The 19,969-nt window shown below is 40.9% G+C and overlaps 1 protein-coding gene across 2 annotated transcripts in view; it reads left to right on the top strand.

Annotated features, from left to right (window-relative positions):
- Positions 1 to 19,580, top strand: part of ehbp1 (EH domain binding protein 1) — a 152,217-nt gene extending 132,637 nt beyond the window's left edge. For both annotated transcript variants that reach the window (XM_059358968.1, XM_059358967.1), the window contains 4 exons: positions 6,653 to 6,752; positions 7,809 to 7,882; positions 17,919 to 18,033; positions 18,426 to 19,580. In XM_059358968.1, coding sequence (XP_059214951.1) covers positions 6,653 to 6,752; positions 7,809 to 7,882; positions 17,919 to 18,033; positions 18,426 to 18,516 — 380 coding nt within the window. In that variant the 3' untranslated portion in view covers positions 18,517 to 19,580. The remainder of the gene's footprint in view (positions 1 to 6,652; positions 6,753 to 7,808; positions 7,883 to 17,918; positions 18,034 to 18,425) is intronic.
- Positions 19,581 to 19,969: the final 389 nt, after the last annotated feature.

Here is a 19,969-nt window from a genome sequence, read left to right as displayed (position 1 = left end):
ATCTGAATAAGAGCTTTTCAAAAATGTTTTCCTGTTTTTTAGAGTGTAACATTGGTAGAAAGATGAAGAAAAGAGAAAAGGGTTTATTAAATTAGCGTAAATGTGTTTTTGACTGAAAATCTCCAGCATGAAAGAATCACAGCTACTTATGATGATGATGTTTTATGGCTGAAGCTGAATTTCTTCTTCTTACAAGCGACACTCTCTGTCTCCCTGTGTGCCTAACAAGACACTCCTCTACTCACATTAATTAAATCAAGTCTTCAGTAGGCTACTTACACACAATTCCCCCCTCCGGTCCTCACCACAGACCTCTCTGATTAGGCCGGCCCCTGTCATGCATATTCACATCGCTGCAGTGACAGCCTTTTAACGAGCTCTTACCTAATCACAGGAAACAATGTTCATCCTGTTCTTTTTATTCCGTCTTTTTCCACATTTCCTTTCATGCGTCTTTGGCTTTCATCTTCCCTGATCCCCGCTGATATCAGACGGGCTTGACGCTCGGATGGAGAGAGCGATGGGAGAGACACAAGTGCGGCTCGTCCCTAAATAAACAGCAATTCAGAAAGTGACTTGGACACAGAAGAGAAGTTCAGCTCTGCGTCCTCCCTCTCCCTCCTCCTCCTCCTCTCCTTCTTTCTCCTCCTCCTCCCCGCCTTTTTACATGTCCGATAGACAAATTGGATTAGCAGCTATTGGATTAAATGGCAAAATGGTGGGATAAGAAATGAGATGAACGTGCTGTGATCACAGCTTTTAATGTTTTTCTCTTTCTGTCTCATTCATTTCCCCCTGTTAGCTGAGCTCCCTCCTTCAAGGCAAAGACACAAGAAGTTTCTCTTGTGAAGACAAGTGTAGGATTTCCTGCTTATCCAGTGACCGTATTGCCTAATAATTAAACAAAAACCTGTCGTCCATAAGGGGCTTTATGTTCTAATGGTCGCAAGGCTGCCCCGTAACTGGAAGGTCAAAGTCTTGGCCCCCCATATTGACTAATTGACTAATGCTCTCTTCAAATTAGTAATTTATTGATTTACTGAATGACAGAAAATTACTTGACAACCAATTTTTTTAATCAGTTACTCATTTAAGTGATTTTCGTTCTTTGTTTTTCAGAAAAAAACATGGCAATATTTTGCTATTTCCAGTTTTAAAAAAATCTTTCTCTTTTTGTATACATGTAAACTGAACACGTGGATTTTGGATTGTTGCTCTCAAACAAAAAGCAATTTGAAGATGCATATTTGGCCTCTGGGGAATTATAAGGAGGCATTTTTCACCACTTTCTGACATTTCAGATATTAAAAGGTCAAATAAGCAAATAATTATCAGCAAATTGATAGTGAAAGTAATTAATTATTGCAGCCTAAGTACAGTGATTATTTTGTTGGCTGCTTTAGTCAACAAACAACAATGAAGTCTGTACACAAGAATGCACTAAGTGACACACCTGTAGTGTTAGCACTAGGCTTTAACTAACCTTTATTGTCATAATCTATTAGTCTACCCATTAAATTCTCAATCCACTTAGAAGTTGTTTTGTCAATTAAATGTCAGATAGCATTTGGGAATATGTTAATCTGTCCTTTTGTCAAAAAAAATAGTGAAACAAGCTCTGTGTTTCCAGAGCACAAGGTGGTGATATGCTTTATCTGACCAACCATCCAAAAATCCAAAGCTATTACGTTTATTATCATTTATGACAAAGAAAAGCATCCAATTCTTACATTTAAGATACTTGACACCAGTACATTTTTTTCAAAAAAATACTAATATGATTACCTAATTATCAAAATAGTTGCCACCTCGTCTGTTGAACTACTAATTGATTAATTGGCAAACAGCTGCAGCTCTAGCTGGCATCAAACTGTCTATAATAATCTATAAATGGGGGTTCTCTACCTGCTCCACAAACAAAACATATTGCTCTTTTTATGTCTGGCAACTGCAGGCATCATAGCAAATGAAAGAGTCCATTTACAAGAGTATTTACTCACTAAAACTACTCTTTGCATGCATTTAGTGAGACCTGGCATAGCAGCATTATACACTTAATTAAAAACCAGCGCAGGCCACCAGCAGCAGCAGCAGTTTGACCACCTCAGGGTGGGTTTCATTATTCCTATCTTCACTGAATGGAACAGTGGCCAAGATAGCTATCTTAATCTTATTTGGCTATAGAGTCTCATGCTGTCTTTTCACCCCGTCTTTCCCTTCTCTCTGGTCCTTCTTTTATTTCTTACTCTCTCTCTCTCTCTCTCTCTCCTCTCTCTGCCTCTTGTGGATGCATGCAAACACACATTGACCCTTGCTAACCAGCGTTTCTTCATTCCCTAAGGATAAGAGTTTCCCTGCGCACACAGCAGCTCGTGTCATTGTATCTTGGCTGTGTTTGCGAGACAGAGAGAGTGAAACAAGAGAAGAGGGAGACAGGCAATCAGATAGAGGGGTTGTCAGGATGTGTGTATCAGTTGTATCTTGGCTGTGTGTGTGTGTGTGTGTGTGTGTGTGTGTGTGTGTGTGTGTGTGTGTGTGTGTTTGGGTTGATTGTATCTTGTGTGTTTCTCACCATAACAGCCACATTAATAGCTGAGGTAACACTAAACATGATATTAATGACGATAAAGTTTCCTCTAGGTAGGGAAATCCTGTGTATCTCCATCAGACATATTTCACTAATCCTTTGATGTCCTGATCAAACATTGTATTGATGCCAAACTTATTGCCTCAGTCTCAGTAGATTTTGGCCTGTTTTTTGTGTTTTTTGCTCTGCCCTGCTCTGTGTTGAGCACTGAGAAATGGCGTGTAAGGCAAGCAGCAAGACCCAGAATGCAACCTGCCAAACCGCCAGATGCTTTGATCCAAGATGGCCCCCTGAGAGCCAGCATGGATCCACAGCTTCTCAGAGCCAAGGCTGGATTCACAGACACAGTGTCAGCAGTGCTTGCCAGGGATATTTACACCATTTGTCTTCATACAACACAGACGTTGACCAGTTTTTTCTCTGTTGTTGTCACTCTTAACATATGCCATTTGGTGGGCGCACTCATTACAGTGCAGCAAGTGGATACATTTATAGAAAAAAAGGTTATCCCAGTGGGAATTAAACCATGAACCCTGCTTTCAAGCCTTCATTCATGAGTACAGCTCCTCATTAATAATCTCCATGTATAAAACTAAGATGTATGTTGCCTAACTTTCCTGGCCGCTTCATGCTTGCATTATCCAATTTAAAAGCATTATTAAAAACAAAATCAGTTGACCAAAGTGCTGTTGTGTTAACTTGGGTGTTGAAGCAATAATTTGTTGACTGATTGATTAGTTTAGAAAGAAAACAGTTGTGATGTTGTTTAAACGGCCTGTCAAACAAAAATGACAAATATTTTGTTCCAGCTTCATACATGTGAGGATTTTTTTTAAGTAGCAGTTTATTTTTAAGTAGCAGTTTATAATTTGAATTTATTTGATTTTGGTCTATTATTGTGATTTGGAAATTAGCCTATGTGTGAAATTGATATGGCAATTTCTTACTTTGTTCTGACATTATACAGACAAAAAAGACAAAAAGATTTAGCAGGTTGCGAATATTTTGGTGCAGTCTTAGTAAAAACATCATTCAAGCATTGGATTGTAGCAGGAACCAAATTAAATGTTTTTTACTGGATCAAAAGATATTTTTTCAATGCCTCTCCTACAGATGTATCATAAAGTTTTCTACAATCTAATATAAATTATGTCTTATATTTGATTTAAGTGTTTATTAAAGAGTTTCAGCTCTCAAACATAAACCGTAGACCCAGTAACTGTGACTCGATTTGGTCATAAAAAGCTGCACACACTAGTCTGTCTCTTTAAGAGTCAGGTAGTATCTGGAGGTCAGAGTTCATCTCTGGAGAGGTTGAGTGAAGGGAGGAGGATGCTGAGCAGCTGTCGAGCGACCTGCGCCACTCGTCCTCCCTTCATCCCTCCATCCCCTCCTTTCTGTCTTGGCTTTGAAATCGCTCACCTGCTTGCCCTTATTCTCTCAGTCACTCCCTCCTTCGTCTTCCACTTTCATCATTTTCGCCTCCTTCCCACTCTTTCTCCTTCCTTATACCCGTTCTTCCCTCCTAACCTTTCCTCTGACCTCCCTGCCTCTCTCTTTCCTATCCTCCTTTCCTTTCTCTTCTTCCCTTCACCTCCCCTCCCTCCTTTCATAAAATGCGGCTGGTGGTTGGCTGGTAGCTGCTGGCTGGCTAGCGGTGGGGGATATAGCTTTATAATCCCCCCTCGTCTTCCAGCCCGCCTCGCCACAATGTCACAGGAGCTTAATATTTGCCATTATTATTTGCTTGTTTTATTTGACTTCGAGGCAGCACAATGACCTGTCAGCGCCGGCTTTATCCCCCCTCCGAGTGTCGTCCGTTTCAAAGTTGACTACAGTAATCCACGAGCCCCCGATTCCGCTAAATCCTGAAGCTTTCTTTCATTCGCTTTTTTTCTTCCTCTCTCTCTCACTCTCTTCCCCCCCTCCCCGATCCACCCTCCTAAATGAAATTACATACATCTGCTGGCTCAGAGTATCACAAATGTCCACACACTCACCGGTGTCCGCGCACACATCCACGCGCCTGCCTTTTGTCGTCAGTGACGCAGTGGCCCAACACTCCCTCTCCTCTGCAATGAGTGATGGTGTGTATGTTAGACCGGTTTCCTCCTGTCCTGAGCAGCTGAATCAGTCATTTATGCACCCTAAAGCACCAAACCTATTGTTTTAAATCTGTAGTTTTACAATAAAACAATGAGTAGAATAAGCTTAATACACTAAATCATTGAATCCATCAGAAATGAGTGAAAAAGACACAATTTAGAGAGAATAAATTAAAGAAATTATCCCTGCAATGCTTTTATATGTCAAAAAAACAGAACCTGGCGTGCACATATTTCTTCCATGCCTGTCTTATTATGCAGAGGACCCCCAATTAATAAATAAGTGTTATGAAACGTCTTCTTAGTGTTAATTCTGTTATGATGCCTGTCGTAGCTTCCCAGCTATTAAACCTTCCTCTTGAGAAAGGGAGAAAAAAACAGCGAGAGATAATAACATAAGCTCTAAGACGATCTTTCATCTGGCGTCCTCTGTTTTCATCCATTTCTTCTCTTCACAGACGCACTGAGTGTCAGATTAATGCTGCTGTCGCTGTTTAAATGGCCTCCAGTGCCACAAAGCTTATATTCCAATTCCAGACATAAACAGTGCTAAGTGAACTGACCGCAGCAGAGTTTATTTACACAGTGATGGAGAGAAAGGAAGAAAAACCCATAAAAATGAATACCAAAACAAAAACAAACATTTAAATTACATTTTAAAGCTCAAGCCAAACACTAACATCTTGTGACAGGTATTTACTCTGCTATCCATCCCTTAAATTACTTTGACTTTGTAATTAATCTGGAAAGACTCAAATCATTTGTCAGGTTGTATTGTATTCTGTAATTAGTTATTGGAGAATATTAATACATTAAGAAGGTCCAAACCAGTAAGTTTAATACATAAACTAGATATAAAATAATTCAACCTAATATTTTATCTTATTGATACCAAACCAGTATTTTTGTGTTCGTCAACAGATCATATTTGAAAACAAAGGGATAATCTGCTGCCCTTTACCAACCTTACCCATGTTAAATAGCATTTCTCAGCACCACAAAACTTGAATTACTTATGTTTTTCATGCTAGTCTCTGCATTGAAAGACCTGTATATCATTATACAACTTTTTTTTCTCCTCATACTGAATGGACTTTCGGCACAGAGTTTTACTACTGCAGAATAACGCACTGAAACAATAGTCTCAATTATATTAAAATCATCATAATGGTCAGATTTCAGTATTCTGAGGCAGCAGATAGATGTAAGGTCCTCTTCCAGTCTTTACTCCAGGTCAAACATGACCCGTGGAGGCTGTTCTTGTGGCTAACATTTAAAGGTTTCCATTCAGTGTGCTTTGTCAGTATCAGTTTTGCGCATCCCATTGTACCCTGTAAGTAAGTTACAGCACAGAGCTTTAGCCCCAGGCGTGGGTGAAGCTTACATTAGCCATGCATCTGAGCCTTGCTAGCTCTCCGTGTGTTGAGCAGGTATTACTCTTAAAGCGTCGCAGAGTACCACAGACATGTTTTTTTTTTTTTTTTGATGGCCCGCTGAGTGATTGGTGGGATATGTTTTGCCCTACAGTGAGAGGCTCCACTCTGTAAAGGCGCTCGACGGTAATCGCTGAGTTAATCCCGCCCCGGTTGAAGCCGTATTGACGTTGTGAAGACACGGTGTGAAGTATGCGAATGTTTACACAAGGAACATAAGCGAGAGCAGTGTATTTACACACACACATAAATATATTGTGGTCATGCTGATTCTCCAGAGGCAAGAAGACTCAACTGAGTCATCTATCTGCATCATCTCTTTCACATGTGTCTGCTCAAAATGTGTCATTTAAAGACACAGAGAAAGGTTTAACATGACACTCATTGTTTGTTTGACATTTATTTGTCTTTTAGCATCTGTCTAAAAGGGTGCAATGAAACAATTTAGGAATAACAGCTCGTTGAAACTGTGTAGTACAATGTGTGTAACCCTGCTTGTTTTTCTGTGTTTGTGTGCTTTTTTCCAGGCAACAACAAGGAGGAGGAGGAGGCCATGATGCAAGAGTGGTTCATGTTGGTCAACAAGAAGAACGCACTCATCAGGCGACAGAACCAGCTCTCTCTGCTGTATGTATCTTGTGTTTTGACATGTTTTTCTCATCTTTCTGTCCAGCCAGTGACCTCCATATACAGCTCATTTAATATTATGCTAATTAGCACAACCCTCTGCTTTAAAGCCAAGTAGACATCATTGTTTTTCTCTATCTTTTGTGCACTAAGAAGCATTAAAAACCTGCAAACATCATACCTCTACTGGAGCATCAGATCTAGCTTGTCAAAGCTATGCGGGGGTGGGAGTGTACTCTCCACTCCATTCACCCCTCTGTCTATCCGCTCATTGATTTACATGTGGACGGGATATGAAATCAATAGAAATGTGGCGATCATCACTCCATCGCTAGTCTCTTTGTATGTGGTCAGCTGCGACAGGTGGAGACACACATACATACACATGCACGCTGCCTTTTTTTTTTCTTCTTCTTCATTTGCGGCTGTTGGGATTTCAAAGTGTGTGAGTGGAGTGAGAGATTGAAGTATTCATAATCACATTATATCGTGGGAAAGGGGAGGCTTTTAAAGTGGCCAATTGACAGAAGGGCTGATTATTAGCCCTTTCTGTTCCCTCTTTGTGGAGGCGAAAAGAAAAGGCGCCTGTGAAGGACAAATTCTATTAGGGACGGAATAAGCTCATTTTTTAATATGGCTGAAAGAGGGAAGAATTTAATTTGTGCTGCACACACACATACATCAAATTTACTTGTACATACACACATGTAGAACACACGTGTCCATAGATGCACATTTATTTCATTGTTTTTTTTTCCTGCTTTTTTATCCACCTCGTTGCTCTGTTTATTATGCATTTTCACCACCTTTCTTCTCTCTTTATATCGCCCTTTTTAAACACATTCACCCAGGGCTGTGTGAGTGCAGTATGTGTATCAGTTATGTGCAGTAGATTAATGCGAAGCCAGAGAAGGTTCAGGCGAGTAGCTGAATCGATGTTTATTGCAGGTTTCTTTAAGTGCTTAATGATTTAGTCATTAACATATTGATGAACTTTGTTCTGTGTGTGTGTTTTTTCGCTCTTCTCTCTCTCTCTGTCTTTCTAACTTGCCACAGGGAGAAAGAGCACGATCTGGAGAGACGCTTCGAACTGCTGAACAGAGAGCTGAGAGCCATGCTGGCCATCGAGGGTAAGACACACACACACACACACACACACACACACACACACAAACACACTCTCAGGAGGTCTTGGGATATAATATGGTCTGCCAGTATCAGCTGGTAGAGATGTGTCATCTCTCCTCTCTGTTTTACAGACAACATCTTTCCTGCAGTGTTTAAATATCAAACTCTCAACTGTGTGAAGCAAATTTACCAACAATCTGTTAATATGTCACTTTTCATATTATATTTTGTTGCTGAAAATGCTTCTAGGCTAACAAGAAGTCCACTAGAGAAGACAAAAATCAACAGTTGAGGTCTATTTTTACATTTACTGATGATAAAGAGAAGGTAACGCTACTGTGAGGTGATCCTTCTTTCTCCACCTGTATGGTTTTAATGAGCCTTTTCTTTGTCGGCTGTTGGGCCAGCCTTCATCGAGAGCCTGAAGCAGGATGATTTGAATTCTGCGTTGGCTCCTTGATGAGGATTAAGATGCGAGCTTGCAAAGGGATTTCACTCCCTGATACTTGATCAATGCTATCTGTTTCCTAGCTGGACCCCGACTAGCCGATGCCTGATTTGAAATCCAGCCACAGCCACGTTGAGAGACGGTTTGCGAGGTTAGAAAAAAAAAAAAAAGAGAGAGATGCGGTTATATTATTGAAAGCTTGTTAACTATACCGCAGCCAGAAAAGCAGCCATTGTGTCGTATCAAAGTTGTCAGGGGGCCAGGGAAGTTTAATCCCCTTCGACTGCGTCCTCTTTGGCAAAATGAACCTTTTGCCAATCAATGCTAATTGATTTTGCTATTCGACATTGACCACCCCCACCCCCCCTTCCCCAACACCCTCCTTTCTCCTCACAGCCTTCGGACACCCATTGTAATTTCACCGGGCACCTGATAAGCTACCTGGTCCATAATAAATCAATTGTAATTAGCAAAAAAGGAGGTGGGCCAGGAGGGGGCTGAGGGGAGGGAAGGGGGAGCAGACATGCGAAGCGAAGCAGGAGCTGCAGACGGCGCCACGCTGTCTGCGTCCAGGTTGATTTCTTCTGTCTTCACACGGCCGTTTTATTTATTTATATTTATTGAGCTGCAGCTCGAGTCAAATGGGAGGTTTTTCAGTTTCTCTGGTTCATATGCTGGTGTGTGTTTGTTAATTCTATTGAGCTGAAGTGTGTGTTCAAGTCAGCTTTTGTCTTCCTGTCTATGTGTGTGTGTAAGTTTCTTGGTGCCTTGGTGAGTGCATATTTCTTTCTATATATTGGATGTGTATCCTGTGTGTGTGCGTGCAGGTGAGAGAGCAGCGATAGTGTGTGAGGCGAGGTGGAGAGGTGGTGTGTGTCGTGTCACCACGCTTCTCTCTGCCTTCATGTGGACTTGTTGGATTTGCAGCTGACTAACTTATCAGCCGGCCTTATTTTCCTCCCTAAGGGAGGCACTTAACATTCACAGGCTCTACCTTTCTGTAGCAGCCACAGATAGTTCTGAGCTGCTGGGAAGAGAGCCATGTGTGTGTGAGAGGATCTGTTGCTCTGCATCTGTGTGTTTACATCTTACAGGTGTGTTTGTGTGTCCACTTTCTTTTTTTATGTGTGTACATTTGTGACTGTGTGTGTGTGTGTGTGTGTGTGTGTGTGTGTGTGTGTGTGTGTGTTTGCTGCCCATCTCCCCAGCTCTTATTTGGTGCTTGGGCAGGTCCATTGAGCGATGGTCGGGCGTGCGAGTAATTGCTGATTTGGTTGGCCAGTCGATGACACAGAGAGAGAGAGAGATGCACTGCAAGTCAGAGCAAAGGGGGGAAAAACACACACACACATCACTAAGATACAACTGCCCTGACACACGCACACACAAACACCTGCTGAGAAAAATATATACCTTTTAATGGCACAGACACACACTACTCTCCCTCTATATCTTCCTCTCAGAAGATAGTCACATGTTGGACCTCAGTCTTCATCATACGCACATACACACGCACACACACCATCTGTCAGTGTTGCCAACTAGATTTTGCAACTTTTTAGACCTTTTAAGCAACTTTATTTCTAAAAAACCCACATATGTAGCAACTTATTCAGACCATCAGGGAAAAAGTGAGAAAAATATGATTAAAATGAATTCCCATACATACTGCTCAGAGTGATTACAGTCCACCGCTCCTCTGCCAACAGCCTGATGCTTTCTTTTTCTCCTTTGTGCTGTGAGCAGGTAGACATTTAACCAACACAGCAACTAAGCTTGGTGAAAATGATGCACGGTTATGTCAACAATATGCAAATTAGTGATGACGTCCACTGTGCTAACTACTTTTATTGGAAAATAGTTGGCAACACTGGCCCAGGTCAGTTTGTGCTACTGCTATGTGGCTAACAAAGCTAACAGTTCCTGTATATATCTATTGGTATAAAGACTGATAAGACTTATGTCCAGTTGCAGCTGACATGGATGATTTTTCTAAACACTGACATAAAGATAATCTAAAGATGCTGCAATTAATCTGCAGGTTCTAAAACAGCCAATTTTTAGCTGACCCGCCCTTCAGTCTTTTATATCAGATGATTTGTTGTAGTAGTAGTAGTAGTAGTAGTGCAAAAAGTGGCATAGACACACAACATACCACTTCTGAATTGCATGCATTTATGACAGTGAATATGATGTTAGCAGTAGCTTTATAGCTGTGAACGTAGCAGTGCAATGTGTGTATAGTTTAGGATTTGTGTCAGTGAATGAACGCTGCAGCTCCTCAAGGAGCAAAACAAGCCAAGTTCTTGTGTCTTCCTGCAAGACCAGCTGTTGTAAGTGAAGGGAGTAGCTTAGAAATGAGCAACATCGATTCAGGCTCACTTAAAGTGAACAGACCTTTTGGTGGAACGGCTATTCTCATTTCAATGACGGATGAACTGGAATATATTGCAATTAAAACCCAGAGTACTTTGCTTTTGAGATTTGTTTGAGTGAGAGTAAGAGAGAGTAAGAAGGTGTAAATTTTGGAGAAAATGTAAGTTATTTAATAGTCAAATGATTTAATGTTTATTGAAGGACAGAGTGCCGGAGATCTCTCTTCTGCGAGATTTCCTCCTGTGTGCATTAACCACCACAGTCAACTTTTAGAAACAAAAGAAAATTGTAATCATTAAAATATGGAATCAGCAGGTGAGGCTTTGAAAAAATTTGAATCAGCCAACAAAATTGCAATCATTGTATCTTTAAAAAAAGTTGAGTGTTTCAATAATTTATAGTTAACTGCCAGCTGGTTTAGCTGCTTGGCCAAAGTCTCCGTTTGATGCTGGAGACCAGAACAGAGAGAAAGAAAAAAAGTTTGACTCATGACGTTTCATTCTACATTTGTATTGCTGACTTGAGCTGCATGACACTCAGGCACATGAGAGGGAGGATGAGAGGACGAGGGGAAGAAAGACGAAAAGTGCTTTGAGCTGGAAAGAGGAGTCAGGAGGAGAGGATTCCTCTGAAATCAACTCTGAAGCTGATATTCTGCTAAAGAACAAATTCTTCAAAACTTTTCTTAGCTTTTTTTTCATGACTTAGAAGATCTTAACAGTTATTTTAGGTGTCATGATAAAGCAGGGATTTCAAACACCTATAGAAGTCACACGTAGAGGAAAATACTTCAGAGGTGGAGATGTAGACGCAGAGAGGAAGTTATCTTAAAGTGGTTGCTATAAAACATTTCATGATTACTAAATGGCAGTAATACTCTTTATAAGTTATTTTGCTGCAGTTTTGATCCAAACAGTTAGCATCAACTCCAATTGAGATGTTATCTAAAAATAATAGAGGTAGAGAGCAAATACTAATAAAAATATAGTACTGGGCATCACATTAACAGAGAGGTCTTGATCTCAGTGTAAATAGTTCCTGTTCTGTCTCATTAAAAACTCTGAGCATTACAGTCAGGATCAAACAAATCGAGAAAGGTTTATTCAGTGGCACACAAGTGTTTCTTCAGCCATTATTTTGGGGGGGAGCCCAGTCCACCTATAAGACTATCTGAGAGAAAGAGTCAAAAATAAACTTGGTATTTGAGGTTGAATTAATGTCCCTTAATCCTGTTTAGTTATAGCATTATTTTTTAAGTGGGCTGATTATCTTTCATATGAGTGCATTATTTGCTTTAGTTATATCAGCAACCGATCAACGTCTGACAACAAAACAAAGCTGTAAAAAAATATTCAAGTTCTTCAAAAGCCGCTGATCAGGCCGGCTGTCACTTGCATTTTGTTGGTCAGAGAAGCTGCAGCTAAAGCGGTAGAGCCCCTGTTTTTTAACCTTTATGGTAATGGTATGCATATATGAAAATAAGATTAATTTGAATATATTAACAGGAAGTATTTAGCATGTTGCATGGGTCTTATATCATTTAATAAATCCTACTTAATTGTGAGGAAAAAAATACTATATTCTTAGATAGAGAAAGGAGAGTCAAGGGCTCCTCTGTTTGTTCATGTATTTAGCTGAGGAAAAAACTCTTTAGCTTTGACTTTTAGGTGTTTGTGTAAAATTATGTTGTCATAAACTAAGATAATTTTACTCACTCTTTAATCAAGAAAATGAAACATAACTTTGAAAAACTTGAAAATCAAAGTCCCATATTTGTGTTTGCTAAGTAGCTCAACTCAAAGAACGTTTTAATGTTTATTTTATCTAGCATGTAAATCTCCCCATACCATTTCCAAGACAGTTGATCAAGGAAGAAAACTGAATAGAGTAATGGACAACATATTGCTTAATCACCATAGAGGCCACAGCTCCAAAGAGACCATGGACAGTCAGGATTAAAGGAAAAGGAAAAAGTACAATAGCATAAAGTCACGTGTTTCTCCAGCATCATGATGTTAAAGAAAGTTTTCAGAGTTTTATTAAATGTGCAGCTGTTGCAGAATGAAACAGTTGGGGGACGGTGGAGGCTTTCGGGCTGGTGTTGATGTTGTTTATGAGCATGCTCTGTGATAACCACCTCCCTTGTAAACTTGTTGGTGTGATGCCAGGCGGGAAAATGCCATCTGTATGCCACACTCTCATCTCCCTGCCACAAAATTGATCCACTATGCCCTCTTTATCTGCTTACCGATTCACACCTATGTATGCACACACACAAGACTGTGTCTTGGCTCTCTTCGAGGGCCTGTGTGTGTGTGTGTGTGTGTGTGTGTGTGTGTGTGTGTGTGTGTGTGTCTGTGTCTGTGTGTGTGTGTGTGTGTCTGTGTGTGTGTCTGTGTCTGTGTGTGTTTTAAAGTGGACGCCCTCTCGCCATCTAAAAGGGATTTATGCATAGCCGGGTCCCAGAGTTTTTCCTGTTACGGTTTGATATGATAAGCTTTTTTATATGTTTAAAATCAATATGTAATCCTATGCAGGAGCTTATCCCTCTCCACACCCCCGACACACACACACAAACACACACACACACACACACTTCCCATTTGTAAATCTATTTGGGCTTTGTAACACATCGGGGCGGCGCGCTACAGACCCTGATTGATTAGGTGCACTGTGGAATCCTATCACATGGGCGACTTTTGATGATGTCGCCAACTCTTTCAGGGTTGCTAGTTGACTGGAACCGCCGATAACAAGTAGCTTCGTTCCACGAGTTGTCAGAGTTTTGCGGGGATATTTAGCAAAATAACATGTTTTAAAAATATATTTAAGTGAGCTTGTTTGTTTGTGCTGCTTCATTCACGTGACACAAAAACAAAAGTAAAAGTAGTTAATGTTGCTGTCGCTCCACCGGAAGACTTAAAGTATTTTCAGAGTGCCTCCTGTAGTGTAGCTAACATGATATTATATGCCAGTTATTGTAACATACGGTGGAACAGATGTGTGTTTTGTTTTAGATTAATGCTTCAGTTTCTTTCTGGATCTGCCGGCATTTTAAAAAGTTACAACTGGGTGTCCTGCTTGCTCAGAGTCTCATTAATTAACTTCTTCTTTTAAGGGCTAAACTGTCTCTTTAAAAAGTTTGGAAGGTGGATAACCAAGGTAGTTACTTCAACAGGAGATTATTTAAAGATTTTAAGTGAATACTTTTTAAAAAAGTAAGTACGGCAAGAGAAAGTATCATATGAGGAATTAATTAATAAGAAATATTTATTGTGCCTAAATCATAACAAATAAAACAACCATCTTTAAACCAAAGTCCTGTTTGTCTTGTTGAAAGCTCTTATGGAGACCAAGAGGTTAAAACTTGTTGTTTTTTAAATATTTAGTCACTTGATGAAAGCTTTTTAATAGCTTTTTCCTCGTTTGATTTTTTTTCTTGTATTGTTGCCTTTTTTTCAAGAGCATCTGACACATTCTTGATCTATGTTTCAGAATACAAAGCAACCTGTCATCCCTTTTTCCAGAGATTTGAAGTTATTTCCAGAGATTTGAAGTTATTGACAGTATTGACGGTTCAGTGTCCTGGAATTAAAAGGTAAAGCTAGTGGTATTCTATAGAATTTCAATGAAAATATCAACACTCACATCACCTAAGTCCCCAATTAGACAGGCTGCTTATTGGCAACTTATGGTGAGTTTTTATTATTGTGTTTAATCACAGTAAAGCATTTTGCTTGCTGCTTTTTGAATGCCTTGCATTATTCCGCTCTGTGCGCCTCACGTTATTGCAGGAGCGACCTAAACACCTTGAGTTGAAAAGCTTGAAATCAGAGCAGAAAACGGACTGATGCCACTTGCATTTATTGAGTACTTGTCTAATTAACTAAATTAAGAGGCGAGTGATATGGTGACATGATGCGCCTCACATTTGAAGCCTGAAAAAAGAGCTCTGTCTGATGGCAACATGTTTCTGTCTGCAGTTGTCATCTGCTTCTACTGAACTGAAGACATAAATCTTTAAAATCAGCTCAGATGTTTCCTAAATCAGCTCAACCCTGTAGTGCATTTGTTGGGGACTATTTCTCACTTCAGATTTATACATATTTTGTGTACGAGTGCATGTTTACAGCAGGAGGCAATATTTGTGGCTATGTCTCTGAAGAAGAAAATCAGGCTTTTAAAAACAAACGCAATACTTGTTAGTGGAAACATTTAAATGCAAAATACAATCAGTCATAATAAGTTCAGTATAGGATAAATTAAAATGTATCTGTTCTTCCGGTTTTTAACACTTTTGCCTATAATAAGGAATTCAATCAAACTGTTGTTGTCATCCTGGCTGCTGTAAAGATAGTTTTTATTTATCAGCCAATTTTGCCCCCCTCGCCCCGCCTGTCCACTTTCTTCTCCTCTGGTGACACTTTTTGTCTCTTGACTCCACTTGGACTTCGGCCAAAACCAGCTTTTGGAGGCCTTTTACACCAGAACAAGAGGTGGAGAGAGCAGAGCAGAGAGGACGACAAACGAAGAAGAAGAAGGGGGGAATAAGTTTGTAAATGTCTGCAGTCTCCGGGGAACGTTTCCTCTTCAGATATGAAGCTGTGGATCAAATCCTTTTGATGTCACATTGTTGTGAGACAGGAAATAGAGGGAGAGACAGACAGATGGATGCACGTAAGACGGCCTCTCCTCGCTTTGAGAGAACGGGGCTTTGGAGCAGTTTGCTCTCTTGAATAAATTTAGCGTCAGAGAGACTGGGCGGAGGAGGGGTTCATGGGGATTTGAACCAGCGCATTCTTGTGTGCCTTGTGCAGACTCACATGGTTACCGTTGGCTTGCACGGCGAGGGTTATCTGAATACGCACCCACCATGTGAGTTGTACACACTCCTTCAAGTCTTTAACCTCTCTCTCCCTCCCTCTCTCTCTCTCTCTCTCTCTCTCTCTCTCTCTCTCTCTCTCTCATGAGGGAGGCGGGGTTTACGTACACTGGGGGGTTTCTGAGTGGCTGCAGGGTGTTTTGTTTGTTCCTGGGTGTCTGGTTACCCAGCCTGCCCTGCTCTGGTGTTGCGTGGTCACGTCTCTCATCGGCTCTCTTTATTGTTTACCTTCCTAATGAGAGGGGCGGGACTCTGTGACATGTGATTGACAGCAGTGTGCCCCCCCCCCACAACCCGCTCCAACTCCAGCCCTCAACCAGGACTTTGGCTTTTTGGCTAAGATGTGCTCTGAAGGATAAGGAGGGCAGGATCAAGAGGAAGGATTTTTTTTTTTTTTTGCATACCTCTCTGTGTTTTTGAGGGAAGCTTTTTTTTGTGGGCCGGCCTTTTTGAGAGAGAGGATTGTGGGAGAGAGTGCAGAGTTATGGCGGAAATGGATGCACACACACATTCCTGTCTCACAATTATCAAAAGATGATGACTCACACGCTGACTCATCTGCTTTTCTTCTTCTTTTTCTACACTTGACGCACTTAATTTCTCCGTATCCTGGGCTAACCTTTTGTCTGAAAGAAACAAAAACACTTCAGAAACATGTTTGGACATATTTGGCAGTTATTATAAAGTATTTGTCGACTCCCACACAAAGCCTGAGGAGAGTAAATTTGCTTCCCTGAGAATAAAATAGAGGGGAAAGAAAGAGAAGAGAGGAACGTAGAGAGCCAAATATTGGGACTGTGTTCATTTCGCTCTGTGGTCGACTTCAAAGGGACGAGCGGGGCCAATGAAGAGAGCGCAGACCTTTCAGGACAAACACACTGGGCCCAGCGTGACACACACACACACACACACACACACACAGCCTGACTGCCGCAATTTGACTCAATGAGAAGGGGGGCGATATTTATTTTTAATAAAGCTACACTTATTTTGGGAGTGACATTTTACAACATTCCTTTTATTCTCGAATCAATAGGCAGTTAAATATTGATAGAGGGGTGAAGTTGCCTACGCTCCAACAGAAGTTGCACTCGTCTCCGCTGTGTTTTAATTCTCTCTGGGATAGAGCGCTTTTTTATATATGAAACGATGGAGGGATTTTTGAGGGGGACACATTCTCACACCGAGCTGGAGATTTCCTGCTTCTCCTTCAGCTGCAAAATAATCAGAGAAGTAACAATAAAGTTTACTTTAATCTAATTTGTGCGCATGTAATGATTTTCCATGATGTAAAAAATGCTGGTTTACACACTAAGAAATTACTCTAATCATGTATTTGTCTAAGCACTTTTTGAGGGTGAGGGAGGGGGGTGAGGGAGGGAGGGAGGCTTGCTGCCCCCGGTGTTGGGTGAATGTGGAGCCAAGGGCGCCAGGCGGATATTTGAGCCCCAGGGGGAGTGAGTGCTCTCCTGTGGGCAGCTCCCCCCCTCCTCCCCTCCAGGGAGAGGCTGAGGGGATTTGGATCGGGGTCCCACCTGGACCCTGTGGGGCCCTGTGGGGCCCCTTCCTGCAAAGACCCTGGAGAACTGAGAGAGGAGAGTCAGGGGCTCACCTGTTTGTTTGTTTGTTTGTTTGTTTGTTTATTTATTTATTTAGCTGAAGAACAAACTGTTTGGCTTGACTTTTAGGTGTTTGTATGAAAGATTTTAGACCATGAGTATTTTTTTTTTATAAACAAAATCATTTTACTCAACCTTTATCCAATAAAATGTAGCTAAATGATAAATAAATATGGTTGTCACTTTAAGTAAGGGGTGATAAAATTATTTTTAAGTGACAACAAAATCATTAAATTATGATTGAGGACTCTCCTTTGGGATTCTTCACATATCTCTGTGCATTAACATGACAATAACCTTCAAGTGTGTTTGCTCTGGGAAACACATCATCACACACACAATCTGCCAGAGTGTGTTTACACTTCGCATCTACACACTCGTCCGTACATGGATGGCAGTGGTCTCCACAGGTTAATAAGAAGATCAGACCACCTGTCCGTCATGTTGAAGCTCTGTAGTCCTTTAAAGTGGCTCAATTTACCTGTTGAGAAGCCATGTCCAGAGTGTTAGAAACAGTTTGATTAGAGGAACATTTCTATTCCTGGAGGATCCAAAGGTAACTCTTTGTAGGAATGTTTTACATTCTGCTTGAACTGGAAGATGACAAGTTCCCGGCAGGACAAAAAATAAAACTTCTCGTCCCGTGTTTAGAATAAAAACAGTCCTCAGTTAGTCCTGTTCTGAAGCAGTTTGTTCCTGTGTTGTTGTTGCAGACTGGCAGAAGACAGAGGCCCAGAAGAGACGAGAGCAGCTGCTGCTGGATGAGCTGGTCATACTGGTGAACAAACGGGACGCGCTGGTCAGGGACCTGGACGCTCAGGAGAAACAGTAAGTTACCCACAATCCAAGAAAAAGCCACACTCTAAAATGAAAAGTCTGAGTATTTCCAGCCTCCTTTTGGTGAGATTGTGCGACTGTTCAGGTCCAACAAGAAGCCGTATACATAGTCAAAGCATGTCGCGTTCCAGTTGTCCTGCGTTCTGCACACCTGCATGGGCGGGATCCCGTCCAGATTGCCGGCCCTGCCCACCAACAGGGTGCCAGGCGGGTGAAAGGTCGGAGCTCGGCCCCTGGCGCTAGGCCACGCCACAGGCGGCACTGCGGTGGCTGCCGTGGCACCGACTATGTTACCTGTGTGTGTGCGTGTGTACCTACCCTCCACCTCCTCCTCCCCGCTTTCCCCTCGACACATCTGACCTTTTGACCTTTGCCCTCCGCAGGGCCGAGGAGGAGGACGAGCACCTGGAGAGGACGCTGGAGCAGAACAAAGGAAAGATGGCCAAGAAAGAGGAGAAGTGTGTGCTTCAATGATTGTCAAGTCAGAAAAACACAACCAACAAATGTAGCCGATAAAAGAAATGTATCATTATTATTATGAATATTATTATTATTATTATTTCATAGTGGCTTTCCTAGACATTTCTATCAGTTATTTGGATCCTGATGTGGTTGTTGTTTCGGGCCGAGTTCAGAGGCCCAGTGATGCCTTTGCACCAACTTTATACTGACTCAAAACTATCCCACTTATATACGATGTTTTTATTTTAATTCTCCTTTTTGTTTACCAGGAACGGTACTTGTATGTAATATAAATATGTAAGAGAGGAGAGCAAACCCTGTGTGATATTTGCATGTTCTGAAGCAGCAGCAGCAGCACAGCCTTCTCTGTCTGAATGTGGAGAACAGTCGGTGTGAGGTACAGCACAAACTGGGTTTTAGTGGGGGGGATTTTTTTTCTCATCATGTTGAGGAGATGATGTTTCAGTTGGACTTTTAAAAAGGAAAAAAAAAGAGTCGTTATAATATCAGTCTTTTCAAGCTACTTCATTACTTGATTGTGTATCTTTTAATTATTTCATTCTAGAGTTTTTACTTGTAAAATATCTTAAAAGGGGAGGGGGGGCGCATTCATAAATCTTGCATAAATCTTAACTTTTCCTATTGCTTTTTTTATTGTCTTGGCTTGAAAGAAGTTTACCAAAAGAAACACCAAGTTTAAAAACAAAAAAATATCTCAAGTTGTATATTGTCATCACTGCTTTGACCAATAGCTTCCAAAATCCTCTTTTCTTTCCTTTTTTTTTCAGGATTCATGCAGTCAAAAACAAGAAATATATATATTATTTATTGCCGTTTGTCCTTTTATGCTGCTTGTAATAAGTGAATCTACCATCACGTTTCATGTGCATTTTTGCTCAACAACTTTTTGGTTTCTATTTATTGTATACTGAAGAAGAGAAATATGCTTCCACGTGCATCACTTAGAGCTCCACATCTGGTGCAGTTGTCCTTTACGTGTTGAACATTTATCTGTTTATTTATTCCAGTGTCATAACCCAAGTCTTCAATAATAAAGTCCTTATGATTTCATACTCCACAAAGGCAGTGTGTGGCCTGTATTTTAAAGCAGCATGGTTTTAATTTGAAATGATTTGGACACTTTTTCTTAATTGTTTTAATATGTCGGAGTTGAATACTTTTAATGCAATCGGTGTTTTAACGTGTTTTTTATTTATTTTATTGGACACACACTTCTAAAAACTTGTCATCTCAATACTTTTTATTCAGTTTGTCAATTTAACCTGCAATCCCACATGATCCAGACCATATTCCTGATTTTCTTTTCACGTTAAAACTTATTGAAATGAATGCACGCCTTTGGCTGCAGCGCTTGCACATAAGTGGCCCCTATCACTGCATTCAGCAGCGAGCGTTGCGTTTAGCAATGCTTATTATTCGGCGCTCTGTTCAATTCCCCTGCGAC

This window comes from Centropristis striata, chromosome 20, assembly GCF_030273125.1.
Source record: "Centropristis striata isolate RG_2023a ecotype Rhode Island chromosome 20, C.striata_1.0, whole genome shotgun sequence".
Lineage (NCBI taxonomy): Eukaryota > Metazoa > Chordata > Actinopteri > Perciformes > Serranidae > Centropristis > Centropristis striata.
Note: the sequence above shows the minus strand (reverse complement) of the source record. Positions and strands in the feature narration are given on the sequence as shown.